The sequence below is a fragment of the Stegastes partitus genome, unplaced genomic scaffold (genome assembly GCF_000690725.1).
Source record: "Stegastes partitus isolate 25-593 unplaced genomic scaffold, Stegastes_partitus-1.0.2 Scaffold38, whole genome shotgun sequence".
NCBI lineage: Eukaryota > Metazoa > Chordata > Actinopteri > Pomacentridae > Stegastes > Stegastes partitus.
In genome coordinates, this window is record NW_007577769.1 from 1,198,446 (window position 1) to 1,220,310 (window position 21,865).

The following is a 21,865-nucleotide window of genomic DNA, read 5'->3' on the forward strand; positions in this document are numbered from 1 at the left end:
AAATCATATCAGTCAAAAAAAAAGTATACTTCTTGGCTGTTGGTTAAAACTATGTGAAACTACTCTCCTTTAACTACTTTGTTTTAGTCTACAAAAGCACTGGTTGATTATATCTGGTTTTATCATTTGAAATTATTTTCTTTGTGAATTCAAGCACAATTTTTTCATGAGGTTGTTTGTATGACCTAAGAATTTATGTACATGTGCATCACCATGTTTTTAGTGTGCTGTGTGATGCAGTGATACATTTCCCTGCAGAACAATAAAACATCTGTCATTCAAAGCAGAGTATTTTGATTTATCTTCTATATATCTCACGTCTGAAGGTGAGCTTTAACACTGATGGCTCTAGACATCACGGTTCGGTGTATGACTTTGAGAAATGTTTGTACTGGCCATTATTCATCATTAGGTTGTTGATGTGTCACTCCCTGACTTCACAATTCAGATTCACTAGCTATGCATGATCTGCATGGAATTATGTGTGTGGCACAAAAGACAGTGGCTGTGTGGCGTTATCATGGAGTGTGTGACAATGACAACACGGTGATGCTGTCACTTGCTTTAAGACAACCATACCAGTACAGAGTAAACATTCAAACAAGGGTGTACATTAATCTTATAATATCTAATAAATAATAAAACAATAAACTGGCTTTACATGAAACCCTCTGTTTTAAAATCAGCAGTAGTGCTCCACACTTAGTGACGTGTTGGCCCAACAACATGTATAGCTTTCTGTGAAACCAAACAGGACATTCATGCCTCTTATGTCAACTTCCAAAATAGGGCATGTCACCATACAAACACAACACAGTACAGAAATTGCAGTGTCAAGAAACGATGCTCAGTGACTAAAACTAACACCTTTAGTTTCCGCAGCACTAGTGGATTAGATGTAAAATGTGTAATCTCGTGCATCGACCAATAACTGACACAATAAAATCCTTATTCTTAAAACTTTATGAGAAAAGTCATACAAGACAAAAAAAAAAAGAAAGAAACGTAGTTTAGATAAATATTTTAATGATGTAATAAAGTGATTCGACTTTCATTATTATTCAGTATTAAACTGTTGTTGTAAATTGTACATTGTTAGATAGATATAAATATAAATCATTTTTAAAAAGAAAAAGAACTGACACCAAGTGTTTCAAATAGCAGATACAAAATTGGAAATTTGATAAAGTACTAAAAGAGCCTTTTTTCCCCAAGTAAAATTGCTGAAGTCTGTTTTTCTTTAAAAATAAAGCAGAGAAGAAAGTGACTTAATATGTCAATTTGTTGTTGTTGTTTTTTTCATTTTTGATTGTCTAATAGCAAATAAAATTACACACAACATCCTATATTATCTCCTTTTATTGAAGATAGTATAGAAATCTTCACTGGGATATTTTGTCAATGCTAGACTTTCACACACCCTTAAAAAATAAAGAACAGCGCTTCCCATTCACTGTAGGACAAAATAATGTTAACACAACGTTCACTTAGCTTTTTCCAGAACTTTCAACTTCACATCACTATCTTCAATAGCAAATTTAGCTGAGCCTAAGTCTATCTAGTGATAAAGCCCATGAGCATGATGCAGCTTAAAGCTTGAAATAAAGCTCATAAGTGAACACTGACTTAAAATTATTTTATTTAACTACTACTCAAAAATAAACTTTCAGTTGCTGACAGGTACTACTGACTGTACATACATGCTGCGTTGTCTGTATGTGAAAAACATCATTATTTACATATACATAATGTTTTCGTACTGATAATTAGGACAAATGGAAAAAAAATGTTAGTATCAGAATGCAGACCATCTAACATCAATATAAAATTCATATAGAAAGTATTTCCAACATCTTCATCCCATATTGAAATGTATAAACCTATAAACAGGTTCTGCTGTCTTTAATACACTGTCAGGCTGTAGTTCATGTAACCTGCAATAATTCACTTTTGTGTTATCCCTTTCTCATCCACCGTGTGTAGGCCATGAATGGCCAAGGCACCAGGAGTCCCTGAACTGAAACGGTGTCTGCCTGGGTAGTGCACAATCTAATCTTGAAATCATATCTGTTATTTATAGATGTTTCACTATTCTGTCTCATTATGGCAACACAAATGGAAAGATGGTGAGGAGGTAATGGACACAGCTGGAATAATCCTGCTTTGGGGCTCTGCTGCCCCCTGCAGGAAGGCATGGAACATGGCACTACATGGATGGTCCTTGCCTTTGGGCGTGACACATTTCACAAGCAAGTTATAATGCTACAAGTACATGTCTGATGTCCTTCTTGAACACCAAAGTTACAGTATTGGTGATAAATCGTTTATGAGATTGTACAAACAGACAGCTGGTAATGATGCAGCTGCTGATATCTGCACCTTCATGACAGCATTCTTTTTAACAGCAGTTTGGTCATTTATACAGTATTTACACTGCTCACGGATTCGAAAGTTGCTTTTTGGTCAGTCAGTCTCTCTCTGTCTCTGTCTGTCGTTATAGGAAAAAATGAAGGAGGCAACAGTCTAATTTTTTGTTTGGCCAAGCAAAGATGGCGATTTATTTTAAAAACTGGACAGAGAACAGGAGTGTGATTCTTTATTATTTTTTTAAGAGTCTAGTTAGAGCACGTGTGCTGGTAGAACTTTAGAATTATGTTAAAAGTAAGGATGTGGTTTTCTTTTCCAAAGGTGTGGGACTGTAGCGTTACATTTTTTTCCCTAAAGGGCCTGGAAATTCCCTTTGATGTGAGTCAATCTGATGTCTTTTTGTTTGTTTGATTAATATGGTGTTTGGTTGTTGTAATTTATTGTGAATGCTGAATAATTCTATCCCTGTCTCTCTTGCTGTCCCTCTCACACACACACACACCTTTTGGGATGAGCTGTAGAGGGATGATGATTTGTTGTCCATAGTAGCAATGCTTAGAGGATAACACAGGGACAGCTACCACTTGTCTGTGTCCCTGTGTGATGGTTTGGAAGAGGAGGACTTTCCATTTCCTGAAAACGTCTGTAAATTAAGAAGAGGAGAAACAGAAGGAGAGGAATGAATCATATAAAAGTTTTGCTACTGGTCACAGGGGGCACAGCATCCGCTTCAGCACATTACATAATTTGATCGGATAGTGCAACACCTCCCCTGCGTTGCAGCGACAATTCAACATGGTTCACCCTTTTCATCACTCCCACCGTTCTGATGAGCTGACTGTCAACACACTGAACCTGAAGTCGCTCCTAATGGCAGCCAAGCAACTTGCATGGCAGCTCTGCAGACACTGGTGTGTGGAAGTGTGTGTGTGAATGGGAAACATTGTAAAGCACTTTGAGCATCATTACGGTAGAAGAGTGTTACACAAGAGCAGACTCCTAGCACTTTAAATCTGGCCGGTGCTACAGAGGTGACACAAAATCCCGGTTGCAGGTAAATTCAGTGTTTGGCAGCAATGCTGCAGTAGCCACCATATTCCTACTGCATCTGTACTGGCCATAACAACACATACAATGGGTCGTAGAATACGTTTTTGTTTTGTTTTTTTAGGGCCAATACAGACACTAAATATTAGTAGTAACCATCCAACGTAAAACTCTTTTGAAATGCCTTTACTTAAGTTTTGCCTGTTTCATTAACAACAACTTTTTAACATCTTTCCTTCAGTATGTATTTGCATTTCTCATGATGTGTAGCCAATCAGGTAGTGCTGTGGGCCCAAGTCACTGAGTGTGGGCTTTAGAGAGGTGACTGCATCACAACCAAAGTCACACATTTAATTTGCATTTTCCTGGGAACAGCTCTGATAATCATCCAGGCCGATGATCAGTCAACCCCTTACCAATATTTTACAAAAGCAGGACAGCGGAGAATGCTTGTTGGACAAACAAACATGTCCACACCCTCAGAATTCTCAGGTTGTGGTCAGACAGTAGCTGTTGGTGAAAAGGAAGCCACCTCATTCCTCTGGATTACGCGAGACCATCAGCGCAACCGGGGTGAAAAAAAGATGGAACAATGCTCAAAGTGCTGCACAGCACGGACAATGCTGCACTGGCCAATCAAATATATGCAAGCACGTATTCCTGGTGTATCACGCTGTAATGTGAAAGTTGTATTTCTACTGTTTATCTCATGACTGTTGTGACAAAAGATAAGCGAGGTGCCATCATGACATAAAGTCAGTTTTAACATCCTGTCTGTGAGCAAATCGAATATTGTACAATGTTTTGTTATCTGAGGGGCCTTCAAACACCAAATCTGTTCTTCAACTTGACTTTCCAGGTCCAATTTTATTGTCAACAACATGACTCCAACAAAAGCCTGCACTGTCTCACACAAGGCTGTTTTCTGAATCCTGGCTTAAGGAAGTTGTAGTCATATGTTTCATGTCAAAATGTGGACCATAAAATTTCTCAGTGTCCGGCGGGAAAATCACACAACCACACAAAGCAGAAAAATGAAAAGGATGAAGTAGAGATATGATTACAATGTTTGTCGTGTAGCAAAATGGAAAACTATAGCAGTATAGAGTTTGACAAACTGAACAGTATTTTAAATGTTCAACCCCTCATGCCAACCCCAACAGGGCTGTAAGCTAAAATGAAGTAAAATAAATGAGTACTGTACCTGATGATACGCACTAGCTCCAAGAAGGCTTCATCCACATTGTAACGATTCTTGGCTGAAGCCTCCATGTAATGGATCCTGTTCTCTGAGGCAAATGCCTGAGCATCCTCCTTGGAGATCTGCAGACACAGTGAACAACATCATGCCCAGCATCCCGTAAGCTTCTAGTGGTCCTATGCAGTTGCGCTGTCCCTGAACATGTTGTGTGTAGTTCAAAAGTAGACAGAAATACAGACACAAATGGTGGACAGGTAGGTTAAATAAACAAACATACTAATGAGACATTTTTTTAACAAAGGCTGGAAGGGAAATAAACATGAATCCAGTAATTAGTCCCATAATGCTCTCCGGCAACTGCACAGTCTCAGCTAGCAATGGGAAATGAGTGAACCCTGACCTGATCGAATGGCAGTTTAGATGTTGATTCAACAATATGACAGAAACTTTTCATTTCAATTGAAGAGGAAAGATTTGGATTGTATTTGTCTGATTATTCTGTTGACAGAATAAACGTTGTGTAATTGATGGTGACATTATTCAGTCAGAGAGAATGAGTACATTCAAATTTCAACCGTTATAAACTGCATATAATATACTTCTAGCCTATTGTTACTAAACTATACTATTCTACACTATACTTGAACTGATTCATTTCTGTGAACTTGAATGCCTTTCTTCTGTATTCGGCCATTTATCAGTGATTTCATTATACTAATGTAGTTTCAACGGACATGTCTGCTTATTTATCAACAAACTGATCTGATGCTGATTTACACAAGAAGTGATGTAAAATGGAGGTGAACCATAAACACAGACCACAGATTGCAAAGACAGGAAGAAAAAACTCAAGAGACACACAAGGAACGTGATATATTCAAAATAAAACCAAAAACCATGACAAAACTCTCAATTCATTTTGATAAAGAGTGGTCCATCAGTATATTTTTGTATGGTTTGTGATTCGGCCAGATAAAACAGCAGGTTACTGTTTGCTTCTGTGGTTCCTGAAGTTACAAACAGACCTGTAGGAAATATGATCTTTATTTCCTATTTATTTGTTTCTGTGTTGTGGTTTTCCAGGTCACAGCTGTGTCTGAGCCAGTCTGTTGAGCCAGTTGTATTAAGCTAATTGTGTTACTTGTCGTGAAACTGAACCAGAAGCCCACAGTTGCAGAAATTTCCTGACATCTCTGAATCCTCTCAAACACTGATGAGATTCCTTACAGTCCCTCTGGAGTACCTCTGCCTGCATCCCACTATAATCCAGGAACAGTAGGGAAGCTCACTGACATCACAGAGACCATTAGGATGTTCCTTACCACTCTTTGCTGCTCCAGATCAGCTTTGTTTCCAACCAGTACCATGGGAAAGTCATCACGGTCCTTCACTCTTAGGATCTGTGTGTGGAATTTCTGGACCTCGTGGTAGCTGTTGAAGAATAGACAGAAGTGTTATTATATACTGTACACTGGCCGTAATGAACACCCATCCATCTTCTGTACACCGCTCTATCCACTGTAGGGTCATGGGGGGCTGGGGTCTATCCCAGCTGACTCAGGGTGAAGGCAGGGGACACCCTGGACAGGTTACCAGTCTATCACAGGGCTACACTTAGAGACAAACACACTCACATTCACATCTATGGACAATTTAAAATCTTAAATTTAGAATTTTAGAATTAACCTCAGCATGTTTCTGGACTGTGGGAGGAAGCCAGAGAACCCGGAGAGAACCCAGGCTGCAAGGGTAGAACATGCAAACTCCACACAAAAAGATCCCAGGTGTCCTAACCAGGATGCACATTGGGGATCTTCTAGCTGTGAGGCAATGGTGCTGACCACTGATCCACTGTAATAGACATGACTTCTTTTGTTGTACAGTGCACACTGACCTAGATTCATTAATCCTATAGTTTTTTTAAACGGTCAGATTTATGCAGTTTCTCAAAGTAATCGGTTCTTCAAAATAGCTTGAAGACTGTGCCACATTGATCATCCAAAACTTGCTCACATATGTTGTGTTACGAATGTGTGTAAGATGATGAATGCACTTCCTGTGCGTGCTGTTGGACAGTAAGAGCTGAACTCAGTTACATCACCAGTTACAACTGACCACACATCCTCTTCAACAGAACCACTGACTACCACAAAGCAACAGTATAGCATGTTTTCAGTGAAAAACCATTCAGCACACTTACAGTGTAAACTAGAGGCACTTGTTACGGAGACTCCTTTACTAATTTTCAACTTCTTTTGTCAACTTTTTGTAGGCTTGCAACTCACGAAAAAACTAAAAAAGAAAAGCACTCATGAAGATTCTGCTATTCAATTGTTGGAGATTTAAAAAACCAAAAGTTTATTTTTTTGTGGTTGACTTTCAATGAATACATCAAAACACTAAAACCGAATGTCCTTTTTTCTTTAAAAAAAATAAAAATAAAAAATACATCTCATGGTGGTCACTTATCTGTTTCATTGCTTGTCTCACACTCAAAACACAATAAACCCACCAAGCTGTAATCTCTTTCTTCAATATACACGTATGGATGAGCTAAGGAGGAAAAACACACACGCAGAGGCACACACTCACACACACCATCTTGCCATTACCTGCCCCGGTCGTTGAGTGCAAACACCAGTAAGAAGCCTTCTCCTGAGCGCATGTACTGCTCCCTCATTGCACCAAACTCCTCTTGGCCTGCTGTATCCAAGACTAACGCACACAAAAAATGAAAGTTACAAGTAAAAATATGTAACACAGCATTAAAACACAATATGTCCAAATACTTGGGCAGAATGTAGTAACAACAATATGAACTTGAATACAGAATTAAGACATATAGTGTGTGTGTGTGTGTGTGTATATATATAAAATTAAATATGTACATAAAGGTCATGTGTGTCGTTCTCTGTCGGTGTGAATCAGTTGCAGTGACCCCTACCTATTTCCTGTATTTTTAGCTATTTACTTTGTTTTTTCTTTGATCTTTTTAATATTTTAATTTCACACAGCTGTACTACATTTGTGCGGGAGCAGTGGAGATGCAGATGGCGTTTTTTTTTTTTTTTGTCTGTTCTTTGCTTTTTGCGAGTTTCTTGGGTCCGCATCTGGCGACCTGTTGAGTCATTGAGTCATGACTCCATTGTTTTTACGCTTGTGAACAGCTGTTGGCGCTGAGCCAGGCCAAGCCACCGTCAAGGGAAAGACTGGACATCCCCAATGAGCTCCGCAGGAGGAAGAGGGGATGCAGGGCAGGAGTGAAGCGTCGGGAGAAGAGGAGACGCTACAAGCCGTTCGTCCCGTTCATCATGGGAAACGGGAGGTTTCTCCCTAACGGGATGGAAGAGCAAAGAACTAACAGCTAACGTCGCAGACTCAGCTGCAGTGGGAGTATCGGGAGTGCAGGCACTTTAGCGTCAACGAACAGCGCTGCTCGAAGGATGTTAAATTGCTGGCGGTTGGTTTGCGGCCGTTGTACCTGCCGAGGGAGTTTTTCGCAAGTCCTGGTGATTACAGTTTGCATCCCCCCCCTCAGCTGATACTGCTGCAGCCTGTGAACTCATCCATAGCTCAGTGTCCCAGCTGCAAACATCACACCCTCAGTCTCTGCTCGTCATCTCAGGAGACTTTAATCATACATGGCTCTCTACCACTCTCCCCACATTCAGTCAGCATGTGGACTGCCCAACAGGAGACGGTGGGCCTTGGACCTGCTGTGTGCGGACACCAGGATGCATATTACTTAGTTATTGTTATTTTCTTGTACTTTCTATATTTTTGGATGCTGCTGTGGCGTGTAAATCTCCCAGGTCTGGGATAAATAAAGTATATTCTATTCTATACTGGGCTGGATATAGATGGTATTAAAAGAAAAAAAACAACATTAAAAGTCAGGTGTTCAGCAACCACATGGTGCCAGAACAAAGTCATCATTGCTCATAGACATAAATTCTCCAAGTCTCTGGAACTCTACTAGAAGAATGAACACAATACTTCCTAAAGATATTCTCCCATTTGGGGTTTTAATGATGGTAGTGGAGATAACTATGGGGTGTTTAATCTAAGATCTTTTGACTCTGAAGGCCACAGCATGATTCATATCATTTTAATATACTACTACTCAAATCATTCCGTGACTCCTCATGCCATGTGGAAGGGGTCACTGTCAACCATTGCAAAAAAACATGAGCATCTGGACAGAACATTTTTATCATAGGACAAAAGTGATCACTCAGAACAACTTTGTATTGGTTCACAGTGACCCTTCCCTCCAAGGTCAAAGTGGAACATCCCAGGAAAAAAGCCCCGGCAGCATAACAGAGCCACCGGATCACCTCACTCTAGGAATCAAGCATTCAGGCTTGTGTTGTTCTCTTGCCATCAGTGCCCCCAACAATAAGCTCTTTTTCACTTAGATCTTTTCTTCTTTCATCTTGATATAAAGTCAGACTCAACTAGGTCTGCTCAGTATTTTGTGTATGACACAGAGCATGACTGGGTGCCCCTCCAGTAAAAACTCATCTCTGTGTCAAAATTATATATTTTCATTTTTTATTCCCTAAAAATAGCCTTAGATGTAACTCTACACTGTTGCATCCTCTAGATTCTGAAGATCTCCACCAGCTCCTCTCCACTCATTGCAACTCTGCCACACCAGCTCACCTACGACTCTCCTCACACACTGTTAAATGTCTCTGTGCTACACAATGACAGCTTATGATGTTGCAGTAATTCAGCTATAGATGTTCAAACCGGAAACTGATTGTAAGGAAGAATGATACAGAAAGCCCCACCCTGCACGGATGACAAGATTGGTTCTTTAAATTTGTCTTATGGATAAAGGATATTCTATATAATCAACCACTGAGACTCACAGTATATGGTTTTAATCTGAGAGTCTTGTCTAAATACAGGAATTCCTCAAGGAGGCATTTTGTCACCAGATTAGTTCTCAATTTGCACAAATGACATAATGCGCAACATCATCTTCATCATCCTAAAGTTAGCAAATACGCAGACACATAAATGGCTTCATGGTCTGCCCAACTGATATACAGTCCTCGACCACGAGATCAGCTATGCTAACTAGCAAAGTGGTTTAAAAGCAAAAGTCTTTACCTAAATGTGTCCAAAACAAAGGACGCTAAGGGCAAGTGAGCTCCTTTAAGTACTTGGCGACCATCTTGGATCCAGTCTTTTTACAGCATATGGACTACATTTTTTTATTTATTTCTTTTTTTAAATCACAACAAAGACTCTATTACACAAAGTGAGGACCTTTGACGTCAGCCAACATATTCTCAACAAAACAAAACATCCTAATTTTTATACTGGTCTGAATAACTGACTGTTAAAAACAAAAAACTTGGCAGTGTCTTTTCCCGCTGTAAATAAAATCAACTGTCTTGTCAGCATACCAAGCTTGTTAAAAAAAATGACTCATAACATCTTAAGGGCTCATTCCTTCCCCTAAATCACCACTTTCATCTCCTGCCTTCAGTATGGAGGTATAGAGCTCTCTGTGTCAAGATAAATATCAGAGAGAAGGGCGCTCACACTGGTAAGCGTGCAGGCTTTTCTTAGATGGTCTTAACTTATGAGCACAAGGTACTCAGTATATGCCAATCATGTTTTATCATTAGGTGTAAGTCAGCGTCATTTTTTCTGACAGATAAATCTCTGAAGGCCTATTTAAAAAATCAGAAGGTAATCTAAAAGCACTCCCTGCAATTCTTTAGGTGTTTGAATAATTATCGTCTAATGATGGGAATAAAAACCCATTCTGTGCACTGATATAGGTGAAAATCGTGGCAATGTAAAATCTAATTCGATGTAATATTAGTTTATGACCTGCAGCTCACTATAAATTTCAGATCCCACATTTGTTTGGATTAGGAAAGAGCTGGAGCTAAGGAAGCCCATGCTCCTGGAAAAGACTACATTAGCAATGAGAAGGAGCATGTGTGTGTCATAATATGCTGGTCCCACCCATAGCATGCTGCAACATCTGTAAACACCACTCTAAGACAATGACAATAACATAATAAGTGGAATTTCTTTGTGGTTTTAGTTATGGCTTTTTACTTTATGTTCTCCAAAGAAGCGTCCATTTCTCAACACTGATTTCCAGTTGCAAACCGCAAGGTATTGAGAAGATTACATGTGATTTTGAAGGCGAGTCAAGGTTACAGTGCTGTAAACATATTAGAAATGGAGCAGCCAAAGTCATATAAACACAAGGTCTGTACAGCTAATCTGTGATGATTCACATCATACCAAGTGGTGAAACACCAGCGTGCATCAACACACTCTATCCTGACAACGTTAGCCTAGTACAAGTCCTAACTAGGGGATGAAATGTCCCAAGAACAAACACACCGTCTGTCTCATATCAAATCACACTGCTTTCAAATGAAGCCTTTAACACACCCCAAAATTATCCGAACAAACCGTGTGAATCATGTATTCATGTCCAATGTGAGGCAGTCTTACTGTCCAGCCGGGTCTCCTTTCCATCCACAGTGCAGATCTTGGTGTAGGAGTCTTCAATGGTGGGGTCGTAGTCTGACACAAAGTACGACTGTGGGACACAATCAGTGTTAATCACAAGCTAGTGTTTTAGGTACAGTGTATACAACAACAGAAGACTTCTGAATATTTCATTCCATCCTGAGAGTCTACTGCAGAATGGTAATGTGTTACCAATACGAAAATACGAATTGCTAGAAAAATATCTGTTCCTCCTTTTAGCAGTGCAATAGATGTGAATAGTCCAATAATGTGGAAGGTACAATTTTAAGCCTTCTGTGACTGTTTCATTACTAGAGAATGTACACCTTTTACATTCAGTGTGATGTTATTTTAATTAATGTTCCTCTCAGTTCATTGCTCAAACCCCTGAAAACCCATTTCTGTGCATCAGAGTTACATATTATGTTTTTTCTAAGAAAAGAATCCTTTACTGCCTCAAAATGGCATAGACATAATTCCACACTGTTGCTTACAGTATAAATGTGCAGATCTATAGATAACGGCCCCTGAAAGAGGTTCTACAGTGGCAGTTCTTGCAGTCAGAACAAACACAAAGGTTTAGGTGTCCTAGAATAACTGGCATGGTCCTGTCATTGAAAATAGCCTAAAAAACATATGGGAAGCCCAGCCCTGTCCGTTGACAGGATTGGTTCCTTCGGTTTGTTATGTATGAAATCCTGAAAGTCTGAATCCATGTTTTTGAGACCGTCATCTATACACTGCCATGTTAACAAGATAAAAAAAAAATACTTCATTTCCATTGAAGGGGGTCTTCATCAAGTAGAATATGTTTTCAGTACCATTTGTCTGTCTGTCTGTCTGTCTGTCTGTCTGTCTGTCAGATAATTACACAAAAACTACTGAGGCAAATTTCACAAAACTTGGTGGAAAGGTGGAGCATGGGCAAAGAAACCACTCCACAAATGTTCTTGCAGATCTGGATCACTTTCTTTAAATTGCAATACAGGGCTCTGGCCTTGGCAGAGGTCTGCACTCCAAGGGAAGTTCTAGTTGAAGTAATTGCTCTGAATACTTCTACTTGTAACTGGACTGAATTGTTGCGGCTTTCTTGGTACAATCACAATCTGTATATCTTGTGTTAATATGAATTTATGAGAACGTGCATCTCCCATTGCTTCAAGTGAATTTCTGAAGCAATGGCTGCCTGGAGGCTAGAAAAACAACATTTTTTAAAAAATGTGGCCAGCAGCAATGAAAACTATTATAAGATTTGTAACCTAAACTGTTAAAGCACAAACAAATATCAAACTGGTACTTTGACTAACCAGCTCTGGTTAACAAAACTGAAAGCACATCAACTGGCCATGAGTGACATGTCACATCTCCAAACACTGACAGGAGGACAACAGCAGAGCTTCCACCCTCATCAGACTACTGTCGATCCGTTTGGGTCAGTTCCATACCAGTGTGCTTTGTTTGGAACCAATCCCATATACTTCACATTCATAACTTTGAATGTGTTTAACTGCCCTCCAGAGTGGACCTTTATTAACCTTGTATTGCATGTAGCAGCTAAGAAAACATCCATATCATCTTCTTTTCTGTTGGCGTTGAGGTGACATGACCAGCCAGTCACAGCCAGACACGCAGAAAATGTGATATTTTTTAACATTCAGCTGCAAGTCATCACAAGTGACAGCTTTGACCTGCGATGAACCGTGGATTAGTTGCAGTAAGATGCCAGTCACAGCAAGCATCATGTCTACAAGCTTACTTTATGTCACAACTGGTCCTTTGTAACGGCCATAAAACAGAACTTTAACTAAACAAAAGCAGTCCTGATGCTCACTGTGATGGATTACACACTGCAAAGTCAATTAAAGTTGTTTCGTGTGTGTTTTTTTTTTTAAATGAAAAGAGAGTATTGCCAAGAAGTTTTAAAAAAATAAAATAAAAAAACATGAACACATGAAAGACATCAACGTCGTGTTAAAGCTGAATGTGTAGTCTGCCCCGGGTCGGTACCTGGATGAACTGGATGGTCAGAGCGCTCTTGCCCACCCCTCCTCCTCCCACAACCACCAGTTTGAATCGTTCCTCTTCTCCGCTCATTTTGAACTGGGATTCGTCCGGAACAAATACCTTCCAAGGCCTGAGTCCACAGTTCACCAGCGGCTAAAGCCAACCCGAACCAAGACTGAATCCAAAGTGAAGTACTGGTGAAATCCGCCAGGTAACGTAAAAGTTAGCAAAAGACACCAACGCGGACGACTTTAACGGTGCAGCCCCGAACTGAAACTTTTCTTCTTCAACGACACAACCTCGGAGTTGAGCGGCACACATGAGAGTGAAAGTGGTGCCGGAGTTCCGCGGTCCGTCCAACAAACATGGAGCTAAAGAACAGCGCGTTTTCTCCTGACTCGAGCTGAGCAGCGGGCGCTGTCGTCTCTGGCTCCTCTTCTCGTTTTTTTGCTCTTTTCTCTGTGGCCTCCAGGCAGCTTCTGCGGGCGGAACTGCTTCCTCCTTTCTCGTTCCTCAAGAAACTGAAGCAGCTCGCCCACTAATGTCGAGGTGTGCTTCAGAGCACCGACACATCGAACCGAGCAGCTACAGCTACGCTCATTAAGAGAGAAGTCCGACCAGAATAAAATCCAATTTCATGTGTCACTTTCCTTATTTGGTCATCGGGAGCTCCGTGACATCATGTCAGCCTCTGAATCACAGGATGTCGAAGCAGCACCATGACAGTCCTGGACGGACAGCCTGCTGCTCCACAAGCCCGCCGCTGTTTTTATCTGGAACAAGACCAAATGTTTCACAACTCTCAGTTAATAAGTGAGCAAATTTTTCATAATCGGATCCGAAGAGGCTTGCTGCTTCACGCTATGTGGAGTCTGCAGTCCACCACGTCTCTGTACTGAACTGGAAGAAACTATGGTGCTTTGAAAACCTGCGCCCCAGGACAACACATCCTCCAGGTTTCTGTCTGGATACGTGCCAGAAAGTGTGAGAGACAGATTTAAAGACGAACCAAGAAATCTACATTTAGAGAAAACGGAGTAAGACGCCCTCTTCAGAACAATGACATCATGTTAACAGTTCAAAAATGTTTGTTTGCAGATTATTTTAGGAAATTACAGCTTATTTTGTACGGTCAAAAATTTACAAAATATGTACAAAATATACTTCTTTTTTATATTCAAACTTTGACTCTTGTTAGGATTAGGAGGTGTGTAGATAATGGATGGATTAAAACGTTGACACTATTTATCCTACATTTATTTTGAGTAATAATTTAAACACACGGTTCATGTAAATGATTATAAATGTGACTCTACTAGTCTAATAATAATAAATAATAAAAGTTTTCTGTCTCCAACAAATGGCAATCTGACAGGAATGCTGATATAAAATGTTCTATGGAAACAGTAGCTGAACTTAGCAAATGAAGCAGCCCGCTGCTGTTTAATATGTATTCTGTGTTGCCTCGTAATGCCACATATGTGCTGTATATGCAAAACATTTGCACTTATGAGTCATATTTGCCAAATCAGTACTCACACAAGCCGCTGCAACTCTGCTGGCCCTCACTTACAAAGGGGGGATGATCCTTGACTTTCAGTACACTCCGGAAAAAAAACGCAACCTATCTCATAAATGTTTCAATCTTAAAATAATACTGAGAAATTAAGGAATATGACAAACAAAACACTGTTATAAACCTCTATCTCCACTGTGCCTGTAAACCTGAGATGGCCCACAGTTCAGCGTAGGTGCTGCCCCCTAGTGTACACTATGTCTCTGCTGGTAGATTATGTGCTCTCAAATTTGCTCTAACATCATCTGATTATAGTGAAGACCAATACATTTAGGACCATGGCCCGTGTAAACACAATATCAGTTCGCTTTTCTGGGGTACGGAAACTGATGAGAACTAAAATTTAGTTCGTATGTTGAGGTCTGCCCTAAACTGAATCGTCATGCTGACAAAAGGGCAATAAGTCATGGTTGAAATATCATCTTTAATCATCAGTAAATACAATTCAAGCCATTGTGCCGAAAGTCTTTTTAAAATAATGGCACGTTTCAAATGACAAAATAGTCTTACCACTGTCATAATGTACTAAACAAGATGCATTGGTGAGGAGGTTTCTTGTCAAGTAAGGTTCAGATATTCAACTCAGCAATAAATAAATAGAAGACAACGGTTCTTTCAGTGCATATGTACATCACATGTGGTTTCTTTGACAAACATGCACAGACACCATCCCCTTTAGCCCCCGCTGTGCACCCTTAGCACCTGTATGGTAGTGCAGACTGTCCCATCCTCACAGGGTGGACAAAGAAGCTCCCCAGCAGCACTCTCTCCCCCCAACCCAGCAGCTTGTTCAATGTGAAGCTGAACGGCGACAGCAGGCCCTGTTCCTTCACCTCAGCTCTGCTGCACTTTCTGTGGGAGGGACTCTGTTCCGTGTGGGTGTTCTCTGCCTGCCTGTATCTGCCTGTATGACTGTGTGTCTTTGCCTCAGGCTTCTCTTCCGACTCCCTGTTGTGGACAGTTTTCGATGTGGTAGTGCCTCTTGCTTGTTTGCTGCTGCTCGGTGGGGAGAGCGGGCATATTCCCAAAGGGGCCAAAGAGAGGGAGAGGCTTTTACGTTTCTCCAATAGAGAAGCAGTGCCTGATGGGAGTTGTAGTTGTGTAGGCTTTGGTACCGCTCTGATGGGCTCACAAGGGCTTGAAGCTGGAACCTCACATCGTGTCTGGACATGCTTCTGATTTTGAAACACAGTCAGATCAAGAGTCTCAATTCTCTGTTGGTGGTTCCCATTGCCATCTGAAAGTGAGTGTTTCTGCTGGGTTTTGTCTTCGTGTTGTGCTGAGTCCCCAGTGATGCTATCAGCTGGATAACTGTGGTTCTGACTGCCATGAGTGTAGCTACCTCTGTCACTCAGGGATGACAGGGGATTGTCCAGTTGATGGATGATGAAGTCACCACCAGAGGCCTTTTGGCTCAGAGCACCCTGGAAGTGCTGCAGCTGACCCAGGAAGTTGAAGTTTGGTGAAATGGAGGGCCGGCGTTCTTTCACAAACCTATTAAGAGCACAGATACAATGTAGGTTAGGACTATGTCCATTTTATAGCACACACAAACTAACACTGGTTGAGTTTCTACACGAATCCACAGGAACAACTGCAACAGGACTAAACAAGGCAATACAAGGGATTAAAAAACAGTTAATACAACAGTAATAAATGAGCATATTAAGTATGTGAGTCTGTCTCAACTTGGCATAGGTTAAGGTAGAATGTGCACATACAGTATTCACAGTATGTGCACATGGGTCTGTTGTGTGTGTGTGTAGTAATATGCCTATAAGTGGTGTATATGTGGCAGGATGTGGCATTTAGTGGGTTTCAGGGGAAGAGTAATTATGGCAGTATACATGTTGGTAGGGAGTCTACAGTTCTGTTCAATATCAGCAATTAGTCTGCTGAAGAGTGGAGCAATCATAGAATTAGAAATAAGTGTAGAACTCAGCAAGCATGCTATAGGGGCCTGTTGCTTAGTTTTTTAAATAAGGGCACTGGATAATTCGTCACCCTCTAATGGTAAATATTTTTTTTAATTAGTTTTGGGGCACAACGATGGTGTTTTTAAAAGAGCTGAATTATTCTTATTATTTAGTGCTCTGATGGAAGCAGGTTGGTGCAGCATGTTGTTTATTCCCTCAGGAGACAGGTTTTTCTTCCCTGGCTTTCCCTTCCTCCCTAACAGCTAAAATTGTTGCTTTCTCTGTATTTCATTTCATATGATTAGGCTAGTTTTTTAGATTTATAACTGTATTTAAAATGTGCGTAACTAAACCTGTGTATTAAATTCCCTCTTTGGTCATTGATTGGACCACTAAGAACTCATTGTATATGTCAAGGTTATACATTTAAAAGTTTTTTCATGAAAGTAATCCATTCCTGCCTTCAAATTCTAATGTGTAACTCCCCACCCTGCAAGCTGACAGGATTGGTTCCTCAGATTTGCAATGTATGAAACCCTGGAGATCTAAATTTCTGTTTTTGCGACCGTAATCAGACACACTGGAATTTCAAGATGGAAATGTTCAACAATGGTGCTGACTTTTTATCTTCTTCACTGTTTGTCTTCAAGCATAAAAAAACACCATACAGACATGCTAAAAAGGTACAGGGGTGCTAGGATTTTGTGTTTCACCTTTATGACTTAATATTTATTCATGTTAGCGTTCTTTGTGATTCAGAAACTAAGTTGATAATAAATGTGCTGAAAAAACCTTCTTCTGATGGGTTTACATTATTTTTATTCAAGATAGGGGGAAAAAAATAAGCACCAATTTCAATGGGGTGGATCCATGACTCTTCGATATTTGGCATCATTGACTACCTGGTCAGGAAAAACATCAATGTGTAAAGATGTGGGGTGGACCAGTAGGAGCACTGAAAACCTTCAGTAGGTTGGATGGATGTTTATTAAGACTAAAGATCTCTTATGAACTGTTTGTTTTGCCAAGTTGATACGTTAGTGGTTTGATCTGTTGATGTATTAATCACTAAATGTTGGCAGTTTAAGAGCTTTAAAATAGAAGAGAAAAAATGACGAAAGATAGCCTGTAAAAGATGTGCCATCAAAAAATTCTGACTGCCTACAGACATTAAAAACCATCATCTTTATCAAAGTAGTCTCCTTGTGCAATCCTTGTAACTCTCCGTCAAAGTTTTATGTAAACAGGTCAAGCACCATCTGCGATGGAAGCAGAATCTCCTAAAGTGTGTCAGATCAGTACCCCTTCAACTTGAATTCTATTTTGGCGAAGAGGACAAAGTCCCAGGGCACTAAATCTGTTTGTCTGAGTCTATCTGATTGTGCTGTTGTGGCCAAAAAATTCTTGTGTAATCACCACAGTGTGACCAGGCATGCAGCACAGTTGCAGGATCCATATTGGTGTTGAGCCACAGTTTAGCTTGTTTGCACTAAATATTCTCCCTTCCAGGATGAATTCCCAAAACCAGACTTTTGTTACAAGTGATGATCGTCCACACGAAGGGTTGATCCTCCCACCTGCTGACTGTCACAGAATTTGATGTTTGCTCTCTGCTCCAGCCGGAGCTCCACTGTGGAACTGCAAATGTGCAGCTACCAAAACATTTGTAGCACAAGTCTTGGTATAACAAGGTCTCCTGATTCATGACAGTCAGTCGTTGCACGTGTGTGACTGTTGCACACTCCATGCATGCCCAACATTAACAGTCCCAGATCTTTTTGATCACACCGTGTATGGTAGATACAGAGACGCACAAATATCTGATAGTAACCCAGGGTGGTAGGGAGAAAAATGGTAGAACTGCTGTATATCTTTTCTCTATATTGAGGACATCATGGCCAGTTTATGAAGTATTGACACAGTTTAGAACCAGTAGGTTTGGTTTTAGTATTTGTTGCATGATGCATTAGATTTAATGGTATACGTTGTTATTTGATCAATGTCTGCTCAGGTCAAATTTCTGTATGAATGTGTGCAAACACTCATACCTGTATGCATTGTCCAGGTCCATTTCCAGGCTGTACATGATGTAAGCTACTGCTAGAGCTGGGGAGCGAGAGATTCCTGCTGCACAGTGCACCAACACTGAGGCCCCAGAAGACATGGCTTCATCTGTACACACACACAACAAAGTACCAGTTAGCAAAGCTGCAAAGTGAGAAGAAAATAGCAGGTGATCATTATTTAAATCTGCTTTTCTGAAAAATTAGACTGTTTGTTTTAGAAATACATGCATAATAGATAGGAGGAAAGTGATACTGAAAGGAGAGGGAGAGTTCTGACCGATGAAGTGCAGTGCCTGTGGGATCCAGGGCAGCAGGTTGTCCCACAGGGAGTCATCAATGGGGATACGAAGGTATCTGGAGGGAGGCAGAAAGGAGGGCTGGGGGCTGCAGCGGCTCACGCTCAGCACGTAGGAAATACCCAGAGAGGCCAGCCGGTCCTATTCACACACACACACACACACACACACACACACACACAAACACACTTTATTCCTCTGTTCCAATACACTTCAGTCCATTTCAGATTTTACATACAAAATACGCAATTACTGTTAATTGTAGTTTGAACTACCCAGCAGTACAGAGAGCAGGTCAGTGTGACAGCTCCCCACCACATCGACACTTTGTGATTGTATCCTGTGGTTCTCCTTTTAGAATCCTATCAGCAAAAAACTAAACTTCTCTGATCAGCCATTCCTCAACCTGCATCTCTGAGGAAAAGGCAACACGGGCACACCATCTGCAGCCACATTCTGGTCACCTCAAAACGTTCCTACATTATTTCATATGCACTGTCTAACCATTGTTTTGATATTTTTGTGCATCTTACTGTTTTGTTTATTTATCTGGTTTTCATTTGATTGTTTATGTGTAGAGGTGCTTTGACTCTTTATCTTGTGCTAAATTTCTCTACGCCAAATAGTTGATTGATTAAGTGAAGTTTAAAATTCTGGCCCGTTCTGAGCAGATCGTGGTGTTTCGTGGTGTTCCGTGCTGAGTGCGCAGGTGTGCAGCGGCCTCCTCTTACCTGCGTGACGTCACTCTCCGCTCCGAGGTAGAGCTGCGGCAGGATGACGGACAGCGGAGGCGGACCCGCTTCGCTCTCTCGGGACCAGACCATATCTGCAGCAAAACACGCACCACATGTTATGGTGGCATTTTTTTTTCTGGCAACTTCGACGGCACAAAACAAGTTGTCAAAGTTGTTCATAATATCCTAGATATTAGTTTGCGCAATAGGACGAGCGACTGGAAACGAGAGCTTTACTCCCGTGCAAATTTTGTAACTGTAGCACAAAGATTCCAGCTGATTAAAAAAAACAAAACAAAAAAAAAAACAGCAAACCGTGCAAATACACTCTGTTTACATCTACTATTTTTCTACTAATTTAACATTACCTCCTCTGAGCGTCCTTCCCTGGAGTCCTCTGGCAGCAGCAGCAGCTCTGAGCGGCGTCCGTCCGTCGCAGGTTTGCAGAAGCTTTCCGTCCTCTTCACATAAAACCACCGTCCTCTACTGCTGCCTTCTCTCTTCTCCTCATTTTGCTCTCTGAAACTGTCTTCTCAACGATGAGCTCATCCCTTTTTCTAACAATAGATCTAGGCTGGATGATGTCATCTTCAGCCAATCAGCGCTCTGCAGGCCTGACACACGCGCAGACGCATGTCGGCTGTGAGCTGGCCTCAGAGCAGCAGAGATGGAGGGAAGCAGGGAGGAAACCCCGCTCGACTCAACGCTGCTGCAAAACAGTCGTGTTTTGATATTGCACAGAGCTTTATGAGTACAGGAGAGCTTTGATTTTGTATCTCACAAGGATGACAACTCTGGCCTTAGTGTGACTTGCTGATAGTGCCTTAGTATTTCATAATAATAAGAACAGTCACATTATGATTATGGAAAAATAATGACTTCATATCTCCTATTAATGACATATTAAGTCATAATTGACTAAATGTTCTAAGTCAATATTATGAAATAGCAAATCCTAATGATAAGACACTGAGTCATTTAAATAAGCAGGCTGTCATTATTATGAGCCTGAACATCAGACAGAGATCCAATAATTATGAGGTAGAAAATCACAAATAGAGAAATGTATTTCAGCATGATGTGAAGTTAGTCATTATTATGAGAACGTAGGTCATAATTTTATGGAAATCTCAAAATTAGGGCTGCAGGGTGGCGCAGTTGGTAGCACTGCTGCCTCGCAGCAAGAAGGTTGCCAGTTCGCGTCCCGGTGGGGGCACCGGAATCTTTCTGCGTGGAGTTCCCCGTGCAGCGTGGGTTCTCTCCGGGTTCTCCGGCTTCCTCCCACACAGTCCAAAAACATGTTGAGGTTAGTTGGTGATTCTAAATTGTCCGTAGGTGTGAATGTGAGTGTGTTTGGTTGTCTGTCTCTAAGTGTAGCCCTGTGATAGACTGGTGACCTGTCCAGGGTGTCCCCTGTCTTCGCCCTAAGTCAGCTGGGATAGACTCCAGCCCCCCACGACCCTAATGAGGATTAAGCGGTGTATAGATAATGGATGGATGGATCTCAAAATTACAAAATAGCAGCTTAAGTCACTAATAGGATCATAAGTAATAATTATGAGACAGTATATCATACATGTGAAGTCACAATTATGATTTATGTTCTACTTATGACAAACTATGTAACTAATACTAACTAGTTAAACTAATGTATATGTTGAATATGAGGAGAGGTAAATACCGATTTAATCGTTTGGACTTTCATGAAATGAAAAAGACCTAAAGACCCACCAGTTTACGTTACTTAACTAACAATGTTACTACTGGTCATCCATCGGGTTCCAGTCCCTTGCCTGTGTGTGTGTGTGTGTGTGTGTGTGTGTGTGTGTGTGTGTGTGTGTGTGTGTGTGTATTCTTGGTTTTCAGCCTCCCTGGTTAATTTGGCCTTTGGTTTGTTTGCTTACTCACCTCCCCCAGCTAACACCCCTGGGTAAATAGTTTAGATTACCCGTTTAGATTATCGGGACTCAGTGTCCGCGCCTGGGTTCTCTGGTAAATCGAGACAGTGATAAATTAAAGGCTGTTTCATTCTTGGTTGAGAAAACTCTCCTAGTCAAGGTACAGTGCCGATTAAATACCAAGATACCATTAGAGAAATGGAGATTTGAGTGCAGAGAGTTGTGTCTAAAAGGTCCAGTAACTGGG

The 21,865-nt window shown here is 40.9% G+C and overlaps 2 protein-coding genes across 2 annotated transcripts; both read right to left on the reverse strand.

Moving 5' to 3' along the window:
* Positions 1-1,006: 1,006 nt before the first annotated feature.
* On the reverse strand, positions 1,007-14,473 carry rras (RAS related). Its single transcript, XM_008303458.1, has 6 exons — positions 13,136-14,473; positions 11,111-11,198; positions 7,228-7,330; positions 5,938-6,046; positions 4,619-4,737; positions 1,007-3,010 (listed from the first exon to the last, which is right to left on the reverse strand). The coding sequence occupies exons 1-6, from the start codon at positions 13,220-13,222 to the stop codon at positions 2,923-2,925; spliced, it is 594 nt and encodes a 197-aa protein (XP_008301680.1). The 5' UTR covers positions 13,223-14,473; the 3' UTR covers positions 1,007-2,922.
* A 639-nt stretch (positions 14,474-15,112) lies between these two features.
* On the reverse strand, positions 15,113-20,252 carry LOC103373560 (probable dual specificity protein phosphatase DDB_G0281963). The gene is made up of 5 exons (XM_008303470.1): positions 20,089-20,252; positions 19,718-19,812; positions 18,968-19,127; positions 18,673-18,796; positions 15,113-16,202 (listed from the first exon to the last, which is right to left on the reverse strand). Exons 2-5 carry the CDS (start codon positions 19,808-19,810, stop codon positions 15,404-15,406), a joined length of 1,176 nt encoding a protein of 391 aa, XP_008301692.1. The 5' UTR covers positions 19,811-19,812; positions 20,089-20,252; the 3' UTR covers positions 15,113-15,403.
* Positions 20,253-21,865: the final 1,613 nt, after the last annotated feature.

Bases quoted from the DNA above. Each gene is read 5' to 3' on its own strand.
- rras (XM_008303458.1), bottom strand. From the start codon at position 13,222: ATGAGCGGAGAAGAGGAACGATTCAAACTGGTGGTTGTGGGAGGAGGA. The intron at 7,331-11,110 runs GTAAGACTGCCT...TGTGTGCGTTAG, and splicing joins AAAGGAGACCCGGCTGGACA to TCTTGGATACAGCAGGCCAA. The intron at 6,047-7,227 runs GTAATGGCAAGA...ATTCTTCAACAG, and splicing joins GCACTCAACGACCGGGGCAG to CTACCACGAGGTCCAGAAAT.
- LOC103373560 (XM_008303470.1), bottom strand. From the start codon at position 19,810: ATGGTCTGGTCCCGAGAGAGCGAAGCGGGTCCGCCTCCGCTGTCCGTC. The intron at 18,797-18,967 runs GTCAGAACTCTC...GTGTGTGTACAG, and splicing joins ACAGGCACTGCACTTCATCG to ATGAAGCCATGTCTTCTGGG. The intron at 16,203-18,672 runs GTATGAGTGTTT...TGCTCTTAATAG, and splicing joins GACCTGGACAATGCATACAG to GTTTGTGAAAGAACGCCGGC.